General features: G+C 48.5%; 1 protein-coding gene across 2 annotated transcripts in view; it reads right to left on the reverse strand.

Moving 5' to 3' along the window:
- The window catches only part of LOC144742107 (histidine decarboxylase-like), a 24,421-nt gene extending 5,371 nt beyond the window's left edge, over positions 1-19,050 (reverse strand). The window contains exons 1-9 of one of the 2 annotated variants that reach the window (XM_078624608.1): positions 18,485-19,050; positions 5,307-5,479; positions 5,053-5,166; positions 4,210-4,332; positions 3,786-3,827; positions 3,532-3,672; positions 2,033-2,176; positions 715-781; positions 270-432 (exon numbers count right to left, since the gene is read on the reverse strand). In XM_078624608.1, the coding sequence (XP_078480734.1) occupies positions 270-432; positions 715-781; positions 2,033-2,176; positions 3,532-3,672; positions 3,786-3,827; positions 4,210-4,332; positions 5,053-5,166; positions 5,307-5,479; positions 18,485-18,512 (995 nt within the window). In that variant the 5' untranslated portion in view covers positions 18,513-19,050. The remainder of the gene's footprint in view (positions 1-269; positions 433-714; positions 782-2,032; positions 2,177-3,531; positions 3,673-3,785; positions 3,828-4,209; positions 4,333-5,052; positions 5,167-5,306; positions 5,480-18,484) is intronic. The other variant, XM_078624614.1, reaches the window with a different exon arrangement.
- Positions 19,051-20,317: the final 1,267 nt, after the last annotated feature.

A 20,317-nucleotide genomic window follows, 5' to 3' on the forward strand; every position in this document is an offset into this window, starting at 1 on the left:
CCTTGTAGCATTCATGAAACCGATCAGTCGATTGCCAGTGGGGTGGGAATGCTGTCACAGCACTCTTTGGCACTTCACTTCCCAGAAGACAGGATATCTAAGCATATTAAACAGGTATATATGATCGGTTTTCAGGTCATATAAATATCTGACATTGAGAAGTGAAAAATAAAATCCAAATAAACAAACCTTAAGAACTTGTGCTTCGTGCAACAAGGCAAACACGATCTTGTCGAAAACGTATTTTGCACGATTCACGGAGGCCTCACCAAAATACGGCGCAATCCAGGTTGACCATCATCCACTTGCCCATGTTGACCACGAACGAGTCGGCAAACTCGACCCCGCGCAGGGGGTCACGCAGCTCGGGACACAGGAAGGCAGTGCCCGCGTACGCCGCGTCCACGTGCAGCCACAGCCCCTCCTGGCGGCCTGAGTGGATCGCAAGAAAAGCCAATAACCGTGTTTCACCCTGATGTTTGGCTCTTGCTTGTAAAAAGGTTTCCTAAACCAGGTCTAAACAAATGAGTTACAGTAAGCAAACATTTTGCTCCTGCTTTTAAATCTCATGGGTAAGGACTTAAGTTTATGTGTGTATGTATGTTGAACTTCTTTCGCACCGTACGAAGCCAACCGTGATAATCGGAGGTGCGATTAGAATGGTTATGAACTTAGGGTGCTAGGAATAAGAGAAATTCAAAGACCACATCTCACAGATTGGGCCCAGTTCAGCCATGTTGTCAAACGCGCAGACGCCTGTTGTGCCAAGGGTTGCGCACACCTATACACGCACGCACAAGATGCACGGTGGTGAGAGCACCAAAGCATTATACACACGTAGTTATCTTACCAAGAGAGCTTATCGTCATCTTAGCCATACTGTTCGTGGAAACGATCAAACAAACCGAGTACCTCTGTTGCATACATTCTGTCAGCTTACATGGCTAATTAGCAGGGAAATTACACCCCCATCATGTCTTTTGTTCCATACACGTGTAATAAAGCACTTTGACGACGATCTGTAGTTCGTGTCTTCTTTATTGTGCATTTCTCGTCGGCTGGACAGCTCCGTGTTCTCTTCACACCGACACCGCTCCACTCTCGTTCCGCGCGTTAGATGTTGTCGCTCCGCGCACAGCTCGCTCACGCTTCCCCGCTCCCGCGCGCCGCTGACAGACGGCGCGCAAGGAGACAGCCTCCGGCCCGCCACGTGGCCGCTGGCGTGCCGGAGGCGCGAGACATGGTCTCGCCTCTAGACTCCACACACTGCCTATAGCCACGCCCCCTCACGAATCTTCTGGATGGTTACCCACAAGAACCCTTGAGCTCCGCCCTTGAACTTGGCGTATCCATCTAATTGGCTGATGGCTGAAGCGGCGGAGCCTATCCCACCGATCGGCGACCGTCGGTGAACTCTCGTATTACACAAGTGACACCAAGTACCACATCTAATTGAACCACACCAAAGCCTAATTTTTAATTAATGTGAAAGTTATTGCATCCTTGTCATGTTCATATTGTGGCCTGGTTGTGTTTCAAGGCATTTTCTTGCAGCATGACTGAATGAATGGGTTTTTCAGAGCACGTGATATCATCAAGTTATGTTGATAAGTAACAGTTGCTATGTGTGTCAAGCTTAAAAATTAAGAATCCTTCAAACAGAATCAATACAGGTACTATATGACTCCTGTGAACAAATATTCAAGCATGTGGTGCAGAATCTCAATAGAAATACAAACCCCATTATGAGTAATTCAGTAACTTCTAGGCAGTCAAATACAGTACTGTACAACAAGTAGGTTTCTGACATATGTGTGGAATTTCAGTGTTTTGCCTTGCATGTGTAGGCTCTTAGATGCTCCAGTATCCTATAAACATATGAACATTCTCTAAAAACAAATTGTCTAAATGGCCCCAGACACTCAGTGATGGGGTTTTTCTGGGTAATCCAATCAAGTACAGTACTGTAATAATAAATGTTTGTGAACATTGCATCGATAAACAAATTCACGCTTGGAGTTAAGTAACTCACGAAGAACGGGACAAGTCTCTGTGCTCGGTCCTCCTCCACGGCGCGTCGGAGCGTCTCCCCGCGCAGCGAGAACTCCAAGTCCGTGGGCAGCGAGCGCAGCCTCACCAGCGACACGAGGCTCGCCTTCAGCACTGACGAGTGAGCCTGGCGGTCGTCAGAATTCACCTTCATTCGTTCTCTTTAATTATGTATGGATGTATGTTGAACGTCTTTCGCACATTTCGATTTAAAGCTTTCGTGACTGCAGGGATTCATCTTCTTGGTTCTTTCGGTAAAGGCACGTAGAAGGGAAGTAATAAAATAATAAAAATAAAAAAATAAAACATAATAAAATCAAATATGTTTAATTTTTATTATTTTATTACTTCCCTTCTACGTGACTTTACCGAAAGAACCAAGAAGAAGGTCTTTCGCACAGTCCGTAGCCAAACGTGCTAATCGGAGGTGTGATTAGGTTTAAGTTTAGAGAGGGAAAAGTTACGAAAATAAGTAGAAGCAGGCAGCATTTTCCACACGCTCTGATTGAAGCATCATTCATCAAAAGCGTACGATAATGCTCAATATTCTTCTACTAGGTTGTTGGGGGGAGCCTATGGTGCCCCCCAACAATATATTATGTGGTTGTGCGGGGGCGCATGCGGCGCCCCCGCACAACCACAGCCTGCAGCGTCCCCGAACAACCACAGCCTGCGGCACCCCCCAACAACCACAGCGTGCGGCGGCCCCCAACAGACTGGTCAAGTGAATCCTTACGATCCACTCGCACAGTGTGCGGTGGGCCTTCATCCAGCAGTGGATTTAAGCACCAAAAAAACTCGAGTACTAATGTAATGGACAAAGCACGGCTCTCCCTTAGGGCAGCAGTGGACAGAGCACGGCTCTCCCTCGGGGCAACAGCGGAGCGAGCACAGCTCAGCCTCAGGGCAGCAGTGGAGAGAGTGCGTCTGGCTCCCTCACGGCAGCAGTGGAGACAGCGCGGCTCTCCCTCAAGCCAGCAGTGGAGAGCAGGGGGGTCCCTCAGGGCAGCAGTGGACGGAGCATGGCTCTGCCTCACTCTGACTCACCCATCTCCTCTGAGCTGCATGCGATTGTGTGTGTGAGTGAGCTGTGTGTATGAGGGAGCCGTGTGTGAGTGGATCGACCGTCAGCTTTCCGTGGCTGCGTCTCCGGCGCTGTGGCCGTCCTGTTGGTGCTTCTCGGGCCTCCGAGGTGCGGGGCGCACCACATACGGAAGTGGCCAGCTCGCGGTCACGTGACGCACGTCAACCAATCTGGGAGCGTACATGTTTGGGAGGGGCGTACCTCTGGTTGGCTGCTAGCTCGCGGTCACGTGACGTACTTCAACCAATCCGGGGCCGTTAATCACAGTCACAGAAGGACAGATCTGGGCTATTATATACGTGAATTAAAATGAAAATTTGTGTGGGGGGGGGGGGGGAAATAAATAATCATTTAAACATAAGGTGAGCACGGGCATTAGAGAGTGTAGACTGGCACACCTGGTCTGAGGTGTACCCCACAAGTCGTGAGTTGAGGAGTGCGTCATTGCCAATGTCCTGGCTCACATCCCCGCGTAACTGTGTAAGAGCGCGTGTCCGTGCCGCCAGGAGGGCCAGCATGGTGGATTCGCTCACTGAGCTCTGTTCGACAAATACGCAAGTACACACGCACACACATTTTTGGGATGAGTGCAACAAATTGATACATTAATAATTATAATTGATCAAAAGTAAAAAAAAAATGGTCCACTGACCTTGGAGGCAACTGTGCTACACGTGCAGGCCATGCAAGCACCCTGATGAACACATGTGACAGTAGGTCACTATTACATTGCGGTTAATATGACAATTGCTATCACTCATTTATATCAACTGGCCCCTTCTAGCATTCAAATCTCTTCTTAAACACATCACTTCCAACTTGTATTTCCCACAGCGCCATCCTATCAATTCTCCTGTCTGTCTTGATTTGAAGCTTTCGTGACTGCAGGAATCCATACTCTTTCCATACTCTTTTGAGTATGGTCTCCTGTCTGTCTCCACTCTCCACCCCTTAAATGTTTGCTTCTAATCTTTCTTGCCTATTCTGTTAATCTGTTCATCGTTTTAGATGTATTTAGATTTTAAATGTACTGCTTTGTAAACCAAAGTGTTGCAAATATGATATAGATGAAGGACCTGTATGACTCCACCTCCACATCCGTCTGGGTGATCATGTCGAAAGGTGTCAGGGAGGGACAGCATGTTCACCAGCCAGTCCGTCATCACTATCTGCAGCTCCGTGGAGGCCGGGTTAGATGCCTGGCACAGATCACGCATCAACAGTTACAAAACACAAACGGTCCCCTTATTACCATAGTTTTAATAATAGTGTTGGAGCTGCTCAATAACCAATAAAACAAGGAATTTTACTCGAATCAAATAACCTACCTACAGTCTCAGCTTGCAAATAAATTGTATATTGAATTTGTAAAAAAAAATATTTCTTGCACGTGTTTATTTATTCTGTAAATAAAAAAATCTGAATATTTTTTGGGCCAGATTAAGTCTTACCAGATTAAGTCTGCCCATGTTTAACATTCGTGGCAAGCAATATCTGATCTTCCCTGGACCCCCTATTCACTGAATATATATTTTTTACTTACATATCTTAAAATATATCCATTAACACGTTTTCTTCAACATTACGCGATTTTATATAAAATGTAAATACTTAATTTGCTGTAATGATTGTGTAATAAACTATTAAAATTATTTAGCAAATGTTTTCAAACTTTAGTTAAATTTGTACATTTGTATTGTTACCCTTGCATATTGTTTTCTCAAAACGTTTCCAAATGTCTTAATTTAACTAAGATGCATATCTCAAAGAGTTCCCGCATGATTTGTGATGGTTGTACTGTCACTCATTGTATATGCACCAAGCCTGGCACAAGCGCTGTGTGGTGACATCACCGCCACTTAGTGGTGAATAGTCGTTGCTGTCGTTATGCAAATACAGCACTTTACGCACAGACGTACCCATGTGAAGCCGACACAATTCATCCCAGTCGCCAGCATGTCACCAAGAAGCGATGGGTACGAGTTGAGTGCCGGGAAATATCCATGCATGTGTGGGCTCTGCCAGTGTGCAATCTGTATGCACGTCACAACTTAAATTAATACAGCAGAAATTAAACAGTGGTCCGATGTTTTTTCAGGTTACACCACATGTTGTAAGGCATGATCCTTGCTTGATCCTATCTTATTCACAATTCTCTGGCTGGGTGCGTTACCCCAGGCATGATGAGCTGCTCCACGTCCTCAAAGATTCTCTCCCAAGGCTCTCCTTGCTGCGCGGGGCCAGGGGGCAGCAGGGGACGCAGGTAGCCAGGCCGCACGGATGGGTTCACAGGCCGGTCACGTAGCCCAGTTAGATACGTGGCGATGTAGTCCACCATCTCCTTACCTGTGCATGAAACAATGCAGTACTTGTGTAATGAGAGAGCGCCACCTGGGGGGTTACAGGGGACATCTGCACGGCCACCACTGGGTAACCGGTATCCAATCGGGAATAGGGATTCAATCTAGGCCAAAGGTAATGGGTGGAGCTACGGAGAATATTCGGGAACCACCTAGAGGATTCTACGAGGGGGCATGGCTGTAGGCGGAGCTTAGCTCTGCCGGGGGGCATATAAGCAAAGGCAGTAGAGGACTCGAGGTTGGTGTGGGGAGCCTGGAGTCCGGTCTGCATCATCACCTACCTCTACTCGCCAACGGCTACGTGGCGGGCTCTGCCAGCGAAGCCTTCTCTCCTCCCAGCGCGCTGCCAGCCTGCGGCTAGCGTGGAGAGAGAGAGAGAGACGCGCTGCGACGGTGGAAGAGGGACAGCGCGCGTCACGGCAGTAGAGAGAGAGGGAAGCCATCCAGAGAGAGAGAGAGCGGTGCTGTGTGGACATTCTGTTAAATAAAAGACACCAGTCCAGAGTCGTCGTGGAAGTCGTTTATTACATTGGAGTCAGAAGTGGTTCTTCTGGAGACGGAAACATAGAAAGAGAAATGTCCAAGCATCTCAAGAAGAAGAACTCACCTGTTGAGTCTTCCGACGAGGCGGTGACCCAGGACCTGCCGACCCCGGGATCCATGGTCCCGGTTACAGGAACCACGGCTGGTGAAGTCGCCGCGCCAGAAGTGGGCGGGGCGGCTGCGGCTTCTTCACCACTGCAGGTGGAAGACGCCTGTAGGAGGATGGAGGAGCAGCTGGAGTTGCTGCGGACAGTGCTTCTCCAGCTGGTTTCGCTCGTCGCCTTGTCCATGTCGTCGGGGCACCCGCAGGAGGTACTGCTGAGGGGTGACGTGCAGAGGCTCCAGACTGGAGCCTCGGAGAGTCCCCCTGCGGAAACGACGGCCGCCGTCGCGGGCACTGGGGAGGCGTCCGCCATTACGCGCGCTGCGGAGACCACGCGGCAGGACGCCGCCATCTTTGTAGGCGCGGCTGAGGCGCGGTCGGAGCCTGCCATTTCCAGTGAGCCGCGGTGCGCGCTGGCTGCGGGGGCCGCTGCTCCTGCTGGGCAACACGGGGCTGAGCGCACCCGCCAGCTTCCGCACGTAAAATAATTCATCGCTGCCGGCGGTGATTGGAGTGCCTTCACTTGGAGGTTTGAGGCAGCGTTCCGGTCGGTGCAGTGGTCAGAGGAGGAGGCGCTGGTCGCTTTTCCAACTGTCCTGGACGACGATGCTCTAGCGGTCTTTAGATCGATCCCTCCTGAGAAGAAGAAGAAGACGCTTGAAAGTGTTTATGCCAAAATTGCGGAGGTCTATGAACCACCTTCCAGCACCCGATGAAAGTTTATGCAACGGAGAAGGAGAAGCTCGGAGTCTCCGCTCGCCTACTGAAGTACCCTTATAGCATTGGCTTTGGACTCCTACCCCGATGTTAAGCAGGAGGTTCTTGACTCGTTGGTCATGGACTGCATGTTGGCCTTGGCAAGGGACATTGGAATAGTCTTGCCCTCTTGCGGGCATGATGTGCTAGGTGTCTTCACGTGCATGAGAGCCTGCAGTGCTGGTCCCAGATGTCTGCGTGGATGGGCGACCCTGCTCGGGATGGTGAGCCCAAGGGGTGGTCACCGACTAAAGTGGTGGACATCCCGCCGGAGCACGCAACTGCTGAGGGCAGTTGGCCGCTGCTGTGCCTCGTTGGGGTCGGGGTCGAGATGACCCTTCGCGATGCCGGAGGTTCAGCAGTCTGCATCAGCGTGAGGATGGGGATGCCCGGCAGACGGCCATCACTTGCTTCAGGTGTGGCCGCTTGGGCCCCTTCGCGAGGGAGTGCAGGGGCCGCCCTCGATCGCCGACTCTGCCTGCTGCTCCGACTCCTGCTGTTTCTCCGACGGATCACCATCATCCCTCACAGGCGAGTCGGTACACGTCGGATACCCGGCCAAATTCGCCACCTCATGCGTCTCATACCACGGGGCATGGTTATTCGTATCGCGATTCGGGGGCTGATGGGCTGTGTTCGTTGGCCTGTTATGGTGACCCAATGGAAAAAATTGGCGCGTCGTGTAGTCCCGGCTGCTGCGGGATCCTCGGCGGTACCTGGTTTCATTCAGGGGGTAGATGTCCGCGTCTTAGTTGGCACAGGGGCTTCCGCTACGATCATTTCGGATGTGATCTTTCAATTGTTATCGATTCCCGTCTTGCGTGTTCATCCGGCTTTTGTAACTGCTAACAGGGGTAGCATGGGCATCGTCGGTCAGGTGGACGCTCATATCGCGATCGGGGAGGTCGCCGTGTTGGGGCCGGTTCTGATCTCCACGCCCTTGGCTGTGCCGTGCTTGTTGGGTACTGATTGCCTATAAAGATCTTGGTGGACCAGGGCTGCTTAGAAATGCCCTCAGGTCCCAATTTGTTAGTTCTGTCCTCATCGCTGAGTTGTTCACCTCGGGGTGCCAAAGTGCAGGCGCTGGTCGATGTCACGGTTGAGATCCCGCCGGGTTCCCAGATGTTGGTGCCGCTGCGCTATGAAAAGGGGGTGGCTGCAGTAATTCGGCGGCTGGGGTGCTCCTGACCCCATCTAATGCTGCAACTCGTGGTCTGACGCTGGTCGGCGCTCAGACGATCGTTCGCTCCGAACAGGCACCATTTCTGCAGGTTCTCAATGGGGGTCCGGATGAGGTTTTCGTTCCCACCGGCACTGTTTTGGCCCATTCCACCACCACCTTTATGGAATGCGCGGAGGTGGAGCCGCATCGATTGGTGGGGGCGACTCATACTTCTGCTGTTTCAGACGATAGATGGATTACAGAGTTTTGTCGTGAAAATTCGGCATTGTCGCCCGAACAACGGAATAGGTTGCGCGCGCTTCTGCGCGATTTTTCTGACGTCTTTAGTAAGGACGATTTCGACTTGGGGCGCATGTCCCTTTTGTCTGACCACATTGACACGGATGGGGCCAACCCTATTTGCCAAAACTCACACCGGTTGCGCCCAGAGGAGAAGGAGCGCGTCCAGAGTGCTGTCAGTGACAAATAAGGTTTCGGTGGCCGATGCGTATCCACTGCCACGCATGGATGACTCCCTTGATGTGCCGTCTGGGGCACGGTACTTTTCCACTCTCGATTTGTCATCCAGGTTTTGTAAGTTGCCACTGGACGACTCGTCGACGCTGAAAACCGCTTTCCGCACACCTCGGACTCTTTCAGTTTAACTGCCTTCATATGGGCTTATATTCGGCTCCGGCTACCTTCCAACGTTTAATGGAGCTCGTGTTGGCTGGCTTGCAGTGGGATACGTGCCTTATTTATTTAGACGATGTGATTGTGTTTAGTCATACGTTCGACGAACACCTCCTACGCCTGCGCTCCATTTTTGAGAGAATGCGCTCTGCCAACCTCAAGTTTAAACCTAAAAAGTGTCATCTGCTGCAAAATTCGGTGCGCTATTTGGGTCACGTGGTGAGTACCGATGGTGTTGCCACGGATCTGACAAAAACTGACTGTGTCCATGACTGGCCTACCCCCACGTGTGTGGGTGATGTTCGCAGTTTCGTCGGCTTTGCGTCGTATTACCGTTGATTCGTGCCAAATTTCGCTACAGTCTTTTAGCCCTTGCACGCCCTGACTGACAAAAATCAGAGATTCAAATGGGGTCCTGAGGAGGAAGCGGTGTTCGTGGCACTTCGTGCTCGCTTATCCGATGCGCCGACGCTCCAATATCCTGTTTTTCGTTGCCGTTTATCCTCGACACCGATGCCAGCGGTATGGGCATAGGCGCAGTTTTATCTCAGTCGGAAAACGGGGTGGAGAAGGTGGTCGCGTACGGCAGCCGTGTTCTTTCCCCCGCGGAAAGTCGCTATTGTGTTACCAGGAGGGAACTGTTGGCCATTGTCTATTTTGTGCGCCTGTATAGGCCTTACCTTTATGGCAGAAAGTTCGTTGTCCGCACTGATCATGCGGCTCTCCAATACTCGTTGAAGGCTGAGTAGCCAGCCGGTCAGCTGTCTTGTTGGCTCGAGATATTACAGGAGTTCTCGTTCGACGTCGTTTATCGTAAGGGTTCTCGGCATTGTAATGCCGATATACTGGATCGACTGCCGCCGGTGACTCGTTGTGCGTGTTTCTCCAGGATAAGTCGTTGCTCGCCTCTCGCTTTGCTGCCGCGAATGGTCATGTCCGCAGTGAACGAGTCTTCCTTGCATGGGGTGGATGTGCCGGCCGACAATGTGTTGCAGTTGCCCTGCTCCGTATGGATGCGCGAGCAGCTGTTGGATGACTCCTTAGGGGCTCTGCGGCGTCAGGCGGAACAAAAGCAAGAAGGTTCTGTGTCAGTGGAAGGTGGTCGATTGGCTTTTCAGGAGGGCCCTTTTGATGTGGAGGGATGATATAGTGGACCGTTGGCGCCTGAAGTGCCATCCGCCGCTGCAATCTATTTACGTTACGCGCATCAATGAGTTGGTGGCTCTCGACGTCCTGGGGCCCTTCCCGATCACTCCCAGGGGTAACAAATACCTTTTGGTGGGTGTGGAATATTCTTCCCGGTGGCCGATGGCTTGGCCCTTATCTGACCAATCCCTATCCTCCATCGCTGATGCATTTTTTAATGGCTATGTCATGGACAAAGGTGCCCCGGAGCAATTGCTTACGGACCAGGGCCGAAATTTATCTACGCGACGTTTGCGATGCTTTGGGTACCAAGAAGATTAGGACGTCGCCATATCACCCTCAGACTGATGGGATGGTCGAGCATCTAAATCGGACTTTGACAGCCATGCTCTGTCAGACTGTGGATGCCAAACAAGCCAATTGGGATTTGCACATTCCGAGCGTGCTCGCCGCTTACAGGATGGCTCCGCATGCTTCCACGGGGTTTCTTCATTTTTTCTCATGTATGGAAGGGGAAATGTGCCATCTATTGATGCTCAATTGAGATCGCCTATTGGGGGCGCTAAATTGACCCTGCCTGACCATGTGCGGGACTCCCTGCGCCGGATTTCTGAGGCGTGGGAGGTGGCTCAGGTTAACACCACTAAAACGCAGGCGCGCAATGAGCGCTGTGCGCGCAGGTCCGGCCACGACTTGTCATGGTCCGTCGGTGACCGAGCCTGGCTGCATTACCCTCAGGTGCCTGTTGGCACCTCTCCCAACCTGCACAAGCCGTGGCATGCCACGGTGGAAGTGGTTGAGGTTAAGCGCCCACAGTGTGTACGTATTCGGGCGGTTCGGCGTCATTGGTTTGTCCACCTGTCGCAGTTGAACCCTTCGTTCCTCCACGTGTTGCTTTGTCATCTCCACATATTGGGTTTCCTGGGTCTGTCGTGTCCGATGAGCCAGAGGGGGTGCGGTTACACGTTGATCCTCTGAAGATTTCTGTTTTGCCGTCCACATCATCCGAACTCCTGACTGATGTCGCGGACGATGGTCTTGCCGGGTCCGGTCCTGTTACATCAGACCCCTCCGCTCTTCCGTACGACCGCTACACTTCCAGCCGCGCCGATCGACGCAGAACAGGATACGGCTACCACATAGGGTCCGGCGTCGCGGACCCATTCCAAAACGCCTCGATTTTCCTGATGTTCTGATTTATCTTTGCTTGGTTATTCGCCTTTTAATGCTGGCTTGTACAGTTCGTGTTGCTTTTATGTCTGTTACACACCCTTGTCATTGCCGCGCGGTCTTTAATTGCGTCTCTCCATTACTCGTCCAATTTCATTCTTAGCCAGACCGGCTAGTCTTTTTTCTTCCTGGGGGGGGGGGGTGATGTAATGAGAGAGCGCCACCTGGGGGGTTAAAGGAGACAACTGCACGGCCACTGCTAGGTAACCGGTATCCAATCGGGAGTAGGGATTCAATCTAGGCTAAAGGTAATGGGCGTAGCTACGGAGAATATTCGGGAACCATCTAGAGCAGCGGTCCCCAACCTTTTTGGCAACAGGGACCGGTTTCGTGGAAGACAATTTTTCACGGACCGGGGGGGGGGGGGGGGGAAGGGGTTCATCATTGGGTCTTTCCCCCTTTTCAAAGAAGCTCTCCAGCGACGTTTGTTTTTTACTAATTTTGGCTACGGTTAGCTTGTGGGCTTACCAAAACTGTGACTGAAACAAGTGCGCAGTGCAGGAAAGAGGTGCGGATGGAAGTGGTAAATAAAATCATGGGCGGGCCATGCGCAGACTCACCGCTCACCTCCTGCTGTGCGGCCCGGTTCCTAACAGGCCGCGGACCGATACCGGTCCGCTGCCCGGGGGTTGGGGACCCCTGATCTAGAGGGTTCCATGAGGGGGCATAGCCGTAGGTGGAGCTTAGCTCTGCCGGGGGGCATATAAGCAGAGGCAGGAGAGCACTCGAGGTTGGTGTGGGGAGCCTGGAGTCCCGGTCTGTATTATCGCCTACCTCTACTCGCCACCGGCCACGAGGCGGGCTCTGCCAGCGAAGCCTTCTCTCCTCCCAGTGCGCCGCCAGCCAGCAACGAGTGTGGAGACAGAGAGAGATGCGCCGCGATGGTGGAAGAGGGAGAGCGCGCGTCACGGCAGTAGAGAGGGAAGCCATCCAGAGAGAGAGAGAGAGCGGTGCTGTGCGGACATTCTGTTAAATAAAAGACACCAGTCCAGAGTCGTCGTGGAAGTCGTTTATTACACTTGCATGTGACCATTTACTGAATCAAAGCTGCATCTGAATCTCGATGCTTTTCTGTCGCACGATGCTGCTTCTCTGTACAACGTTTGACTAAAATAATGTAAGTGACCATGGTTGCTAAGCCTGAACAACAGTCCTCAACAGCTCTGGATTCACCAATCATAGCATCAGCTGGAAAGGTGAAGCAGCGGCGGGATATGGACAGGACACGAGGAATTTGATCTTTGATGCAGACTGCTATCAATGTTTAATTTATTTATACAAACCACCCACTTTTATTCAGCACATCAAATTTGACTTTCTGGGGTGACAATAAGTCATTTTCTACCTTTGAGTGCAAATAAAAGTGCGTGCATTGAAACACTTTTTTATTTTTTTTATATGTATAGAGCACCTTACCTCAACGCGTTTTACATAGGCGCTGGCAGATGTTACAGTCGAAATCCCCAGATGCTCGTCCCATTGCGGTATCGATAAGGGTTCTGCGGTGCGAATATGGCGGCGGGAATACTCTTGACCCCCTCGAACACCGCTACCAAGGTTCTTTCTCTTGTAGGCGTGCAAACGATTGTCCGTTCCGGGCAGGCCCCATTTTTGCAGGTTCTAAATGGGGGTCCAGAAGGTGTTTTGGTCCCTGCTGGTACGGTACTGGCTCATGCCACTACCCATTTCCACCCACCCCCCGTGGCAATAAATTTATTTTGGTGGCGGTGGAATATTGTTCCCGATGGCCAATGGTGTGGCCATTGCCGGATCAATCGGCGTCCTCTATCACCGAGGCATTTTTTTATGGTTACGTTATGGACAAAGGTGCCCTGAAACAATTGCTTACGGATCAAGGTCGGAATTTCTCGTCCAAATTACTGCGCGATGTTTGTGACGCAATGGGCACTAAAAAGATCGGGACGTCGCCCTACCATCCGCAGACTGATGGGATGGTCGAGCGACTAAATCGTACCATGACCGCCATGCTGTGCCACACTGTCAGTGAGAAACAGGCCGATTGGGACTTGCATATGCCCGGCGTGCTCTCTGCCTATTGGATGGCCCCACACGCTTCCACCGGATACTCCCCGTTTTTTCTCATGTATGGACGGGAGAATGTGCTGCCCATTGGTGCACAGTTGGGGATGCCCATTAAAGGGCCCCAAACAGACCCTTCCCGACCAGGTCCAGGACTCCATACGCCGCATTACTGAGGCGCGGGAGGCGACGTGAATTGGTACGGCCAAAACTCAAGCTCGTAACGGGCGTTGTGCACGAAGGTCTGGCCGCGGAATGCCGTGATCTGTGGGTGATCGGGCCTGGCTTCATTGCCCTCAGATGCCTTTGGGAGAGGTGCCTTTGGCCATTGGGCATCTCTCCCAAATTTCACAGGCCGTGGCAGGGGCCTGTGGAGTCGGTTGAAATTCGGCATCCTCAGTGTGTGCGCATCCGGGTGGGATCCCGTCGTTAGTTCGTCCACACGTCCCGGTTGAAACCATTCTTTCCTCCGCGCGTCTGTTCGTCATCTCCAAAGATTGGCTTGCCGGGGACTGATGCATCCGACGCGCCAACCCAGTTGCCGGTTGATCCCCCGAAAGACTCTTTTTTGCCGCCCACAGCCGCCCAGGCCCTGAGGACTTCTGCTGCTGACGACTCCGCTCGAGCCAGCCCTACGTCGGCTGCATCCGCTGCCGCACCGTCGGCACTTTCACCTCTGGCTGCGTCGGAGCCAGCGAGGCCGCACGTTCCAAGTCGAGCCGATTTCGTTAATTCTTCCTATTTCACGCTGGTTTTTTCGTGTTCGTTCGTTGCATTCAATTTTATGCATTGTTATTGTTGTTCTGATTCTCGCCGGGTTCTGCGGTATTGCTCTCCCATTATCTGGGTTAACCTTCTTCCTAGCCGGGACGGCTAGTTTTTTTTATCCCGGGGGGGGGGGGGGGGGGTTGATGTAATGAAATGAGAGAGGACACCGACGGGCGACGGAGGGCTGCATAGGCACTGCTGCATTGGTCATAGCCAATCAGGGCTAAGGGTTCCATCTGGGCCAAAGTTCATGGGCGGAGCTCATGGGTGCATGCGGGAACCATCGGGAAGGTTCTGAGGGGGGCGTGGTTAGAGGCAGGGCTTTGCTTTGCCGAGAGGGATATAAAGAGAGGCAAGGGGAGGACTCAGGGTCGGTGTGGAAGCCTGGGTTCAGACTGCATCTCCGCCATCTCGTCACGCCACCGGCCACATGGCAGCCTCGAGGGCCGAAGCTCTCCTGACTCCCGGGCGTGCCATTGACCAGCGGGGCACGGGGAAGCGAGAGCGAGAGAAGCCGCGCGGGAATGGAGGGGCAGTGAGCGCGTGCATGCGGCAAGAGGGAGAGAAGGTGACCATCGAGAAGGGAGTGCGGAGCCGAGCAGTCATCACTAAATAAAGAAAGGACGCAAGTCTCAACCTGTCGTGGAAGTCGTTTATTACATATGTAAAGCATATTCAAGCATGGCCCTTCAGCATGACTCTTGAGAGAATTACTATAATACACGGTAGCTATCCTGGTTACCATTGAAACTGACAAGCTATACTGTAATCCACAAGCAATATACAGCACAGTACGCTCCTGTATAATATAATACGAATACATAACACATTTGTAATGCGCATAATAAAAATGCGCGTTGCTGAAAGAACGTAATTTATTGCGTATATGACAATAATGTAAATAAGTTTTAAATAGCTTTTTAAATAATGGGGCACTTAATGTATTTGCCGTCATCCTGCAATAGAACTTTGCTGAATGATCAACATGCAGTCCACGATGCAAAACATTAGTTCGAACATATCTCGGGAAAACATGACGTATCTAAAATGTTGCCTCAGAGAAGATAGATTGAGAAGCGAGCACAAATACCTCTGTAGTAAATGTTATTGAGAACAAATAAAGTACTGTACAGTGATTCATTCATGGAGTTCTGTTCATTCATAAAACTCTTCAGTTCATTAATGAACCTTCTTGGTTCTTTCGGTAAAGTCACGTAGAATGGAAATAATAAAATAATAAAAATTAAACATAATAAAATAATTCTCACGACGTTTCGGCCACAACGCAAGCAGCCGTCCTCAGATGAAGACCAGGTCTGTCGGGGAGACAGCGTCTGAATGAAACAACACCACGCTTGGAGCGTATATTTAAGCTGGGTTGGAAGGGGGGAAGGTGCGCCTTGACAAAATAATTTGCATATCAAGATGAATTTAGCATATATATGGGAAATGCAGGTATGTGATTAGTACTACTTGTGAAATGCGTAGGAGGTGGGCAGGGCGGTTTCAAAGTCATATTATGCCCGTGCATTATGCAGGATTAGCAGCATCAAAGGGAGGGGATAGGGGTAGCATTAATAAAGGGAAGGAATGTAATAGTAGGTAGCTGCTGTAACTAAACAACCACGTAAAAAACTACAGTATAAACTACGTAGTATCATCAGTATACTAAATATACTCTCCAATAAGCTGAGCTACTAACAGTAAGTAATACATTACAATTCTATGTCGCAAAAAATATAATATGCTTCCAGCTACACTTTTTTTCCTTACATCACACGGGTCTACCCCGTACTATATGCTGCCATAGACAAACCCAACATTAAATTACATCCTGTATTACTATACACCACCCTATACCTTAGAATAATACATAGTGTAATATTACACTATGTATTATTCTTTCAACCCTACTGTATATCACACTGCTGTATATTCACTATACAATTACGATACTATATATTGCCTTATACATTGTATTAAACATTACAATTTTATACTATTTATTATTATACAATCTGCTATACACTATACCAGGGGTCGGCAACCTACGGCTCCGGAGCCGCATACGGCTCTTTACGGGCTGCTTCTTGACAATATGTACGTATGTACAGTATGTACTCAGATGCATTGCGGCTCTTGAAATACTGAATTTTGTACCGAATTGGAAAGAAATGGCTCTTCTTGTTATTTTGGTTGCCAACCCCTGCACTATACCATTGACCGTCGAGTACTAAGAGGAAGCAAAATGAAACACCACCACGCTTGGAGCGTATATTTAAGCTGGGTTGGAAGGGGGAAAGGGGCGCCTTGACAAAAGAATTTGCATATCAAGAGGAATTTTAGCATATTTATGGGAAATGCAGGTATGTGATTAGTTCAACTTGTGAAATGCGTAGGTGGGCGAGGGGTTTCGAAGTCATATTATGCCCGTGCATTATGCAGGATTAGCAGCATCAAAGGGAGGGGATAGGGGTAGCATTAATAAAGGGAAGAAATGTTAATAGTATATAGCTGCAGTAACTAAACCACCACGTAAAAAGTATAAACTACATAGTATCATCAGTATACTAAATATACTCTCCAATAAGCTGAGCTACTAACAGTAAGTAATACATTTCAATTCTATGTCGCAAAAATTATAATATGCTTCCAGCTAAACTTTTTTCCTTACATCACACGGGTCTACCCCGTACTATATGCTGCCATAGACAAACCCAACATTAAATTATATACTGTATTACTATACACCACCCTATACCTTAGAATAATACATAGTGTAATATTACACTATGTATTATTCTATCCACCCTACTGTATATCACACTGCTGTATAAATTATTTTGTCAAGGCGCCCCTTCCCCCCTTCCAACCCAGCTTAAATATACGCTTCAAGCGTGGTGGTGTTTCATTCAGACGCTGTCTCCCCGACAGACCTGGTCTTCACCTGAGGACGGCTGCTTGCGTTGTGGCCGAAACGTCGTGAGAATTATTTTATTATGTTTTATTTTTATTATTTTATTATTTCCATTCTACGTGACTTTACCGAAAGAACCAAGAAGATGAATCCCTGCAGTCACGAAAGCTTTAAATCGAAATTCATTAATGAAGTTCATCACTTAAAAAATCTGCCTTGTAACCGTACTTGAACCTACCACAACAGGTGCTCAAAACCCAGTAAATTTGCAACGTTGAGCCAACGTTGACCCAACGTTCCTTATCTAATGGCTACATACCTATGCAGGTGTTGATGCAATCCGGAGGATTGTGGCATCAGTTGCATATTATGACTACTGATGGTTGTCAGATATGCGGGTTAATATTAATGATGTATGACATGTGATTATCAAATGTTCAGTCCAAACTGGATGCCAAAAGAAAATTTATTCTGAATATGACGCAACGCAGAAGAGTTTCTGATGATTGGACAAGGGCATTGTGATACCATTCACATAATCATTACAAAACAATAGGGTGGACCTTAATACTTTGTAGATATGTACATTTTGCAAAGTTTATACTAACTACATGTTTCTATTATATAAATGGACAGGAATACAGTATAAATACTAAAGCCGATTTCAGACTGATGATAACAATTTTCTGTTGTCGACATTTGTTTCATAATTTACAGGATTTTACCAATCCACTTATGTATGTTAATCATGGCCGGTAATCGAGCTCAGTTCGCCCGTGTCAAAAGTACGTTAAAACGCTCGTGTTATAGATGAACAATTCAAAAAAATTTGGACCTATTACATTTTTCTGAGGATGTTCGGAAGGCAGTGTCATTAACGAATGTGATTAGAATTTGTATAATCTTTGGTTTGGAGTTTTAACCAAGTAAAATGTCTTTAATTTCTTCATTTTGTACCTCTGTTGTGTTGTCTTGTGTACTGTAATTTTTTTGTTTACAATGTCAATTTATAAAATGTACAATAGTGTACTGAATTGCCACTGTAAATTCGCACCTCCGATTAGCACGTATAGTGCTAAAGAAGTTCAACATACATACAATTGCAAAAGTGGTTATTTTAAAATTCTTACCCGTGTGCCCGTATTAATTCATGCTTTCCCATTTCTCTCGTTCCAAATGTTAACCCTGATGTGATTATAGACTCTTTCCAAGTTGTGGATGTAAACCTTACTTTACAGGATAGGTTAACAATTACATCTTGTATGCACCCATAAGTCCAAGCATATTTTATGCATCATTTCCAACCACTATAAATCGTTAAAAGTACTGTATACCCATGTACAATAATCACCATAAAATACTACATCAACTTCCATGTAAATCAAATACGTATTGTAAACTTGACAATACTGTAATGCCCGTGTTGTACCTTAAATGCTTTTTTTCTTTAATGCTGTACTGCTATTGTTTTGCCCTTAGAAATTACACTTTTGGTCTCGATAGATTCCAAACTGTTATAGAGGACATCGAAGCATGGAGAGAAAAAACCCAAGCAACTTGTTACACGTTTGGGAAATACCACGACTTAAGTTTGGCTAATTGGTGCCATGCTTATTTCGAGACATCAACTCACCTCGAACTTTGTACTCCTCGGCGTCCATGGCTGTGGCAGGCTGGTGTTGATGTAGATGCCGAGTTGTTAAGTTGGAGACTACACTTCAACTGTTGCGCTGTTGAACAGACTGGTAAACTCAGATAATAGAATACGACGTTTCGATTGCAACACAAGCAATCATCATCAGGTATAATGAAATAGCGACATAAAATCTAACCAGAAATGTAATTTAATTTTATGTTTAATATTTAATTTAATTTATTATTTTATCTTTAGACGTGACTTAACCGAAAGAAACAAATAATAATTCCTGCAGTCACGAAAGTTCTAAAATTAAGATTAAACTCAGATCAATTGTAATGTGAGGGTATAGCCGGGGGGTTGAATGATCACACCTCGTTACGATGATTGGCTCTATCGGTCCTGGCCCATAGCCAATGGGGAGAAGTCTAGGGGCGTGGCCCTGACGTAATGGGAAGGTGACATCTGCAAGTAGAGGATTGGATCTGCTGGCTTAAACCACAGCCAATGGGGGGACGAGTCAGGGGCGTGGTCCTGGGATCGTACGACGGAGTTTGGAAGATTCCATGGAGGTTAACCAGGACTGGTGGAAAGGTACCACGTGACCCGGGTATTAAAAGGGGTGGAGACGGACAACACGTGGTCAGATCTGGAACGAACGAAGGGTGAGGCCACGCTGGAGTGGGGGTCCAGGCCTGCAACGTGGCAGCACGAGTCTCTCTCCCTCTCACGCTGTCTGTTAGTAGCGTGAAGGAGTAAGACAGGAGTGGAATTTATATGAACGAAAGACAAATAAAGACCCTGATTCCAGAAGTCGCTTCCACGACCTTTATTACATAATTATAGAACGAGCAGCTGTGGACGTGCAGTGGGGGCCGTCGGTGTGGTCTGAGAAAATGTCTTGCCCATGTAATTCCCGTGTCCATTTTATATTTGACAAAATAAATAATGAATGCTCGGTATTGTATATTGTAGGTTAAGGTACCAGCACATATTCCACAATTAATAGTACCAGAACGTTTGTTGTTCTTGCGTGACATTCCAGGATTAAACAGCTAAACACCGTTCCAGCAATTTACGTGAAGACACGATCTTCTAAACTCTATGGTGTCCATTGAAACATAAACTTATAACGAATTATGTTGGAAAAACAAATTGGTATAAATGAATACAATTGAATTTTGGATCAGAGTTATGAATACGACCAAATCATGAGAATACGTGAATCAGTCAATGTTGACTGAAGTTTTGTTTAGCATTCATTTCTCTCCATATATATAAAAGGCAAAGTTGTGAATGTGTGTATTTTCAAAATGTTTAGCGTACTTCCCGACATGCAACAAACTGGAAATTTGCCATGTGGGTACTTTCCAGACTGTACACCATGCAAAAATTATAAATATATACTTTTTTTGGGGGGGAGCTCAATAATGCATATATTTTTGCACGGCAAGTGATCTGTGACGTCAAATCTGTCACGTGACCCACGCATGTGGAAGCGTAACGTATTGTAGTGTAGTGGTTAGCACGCTGCGCTACGAACCAGGCCACCCGAGCTCGATTCCCGCACACGGCCACCACCAGTGACGATTATTTGAACCGGTCCTGGGTCTCCCCTAGGTCGACTCAGCCTCAAACGAGTAACTGGTGTGGTGTGTGAACATCGCCACTGGGGAGACAAAGGTGGGCCGGGCGTGGTGAATCCAAGTCCCGGGCGAAGCCGGGTAGTAAAGCTAGTGAAATATAAAGTTTAGTTAGCAACGACTTCTGATTTGTCATTTGGAGAAATTTCACAAAAATGTCAGATTAACCAGGATTGCTCACAATTAT

Source organism: Lampetra planeri, chromosome 3, assembly GCF_965212315.1.
Source record: "Lampetra planeri chromosome 3, kcLamPlan1.2.h2, whole genome shotgun sequence".
NCBI classification, from domain to species: Eukaryota; Metazoa; Chordata; class Hyperoartia; order Petromyzontiformes; family Petromyzontidae; genus Lampetra; species Lampetra planeri.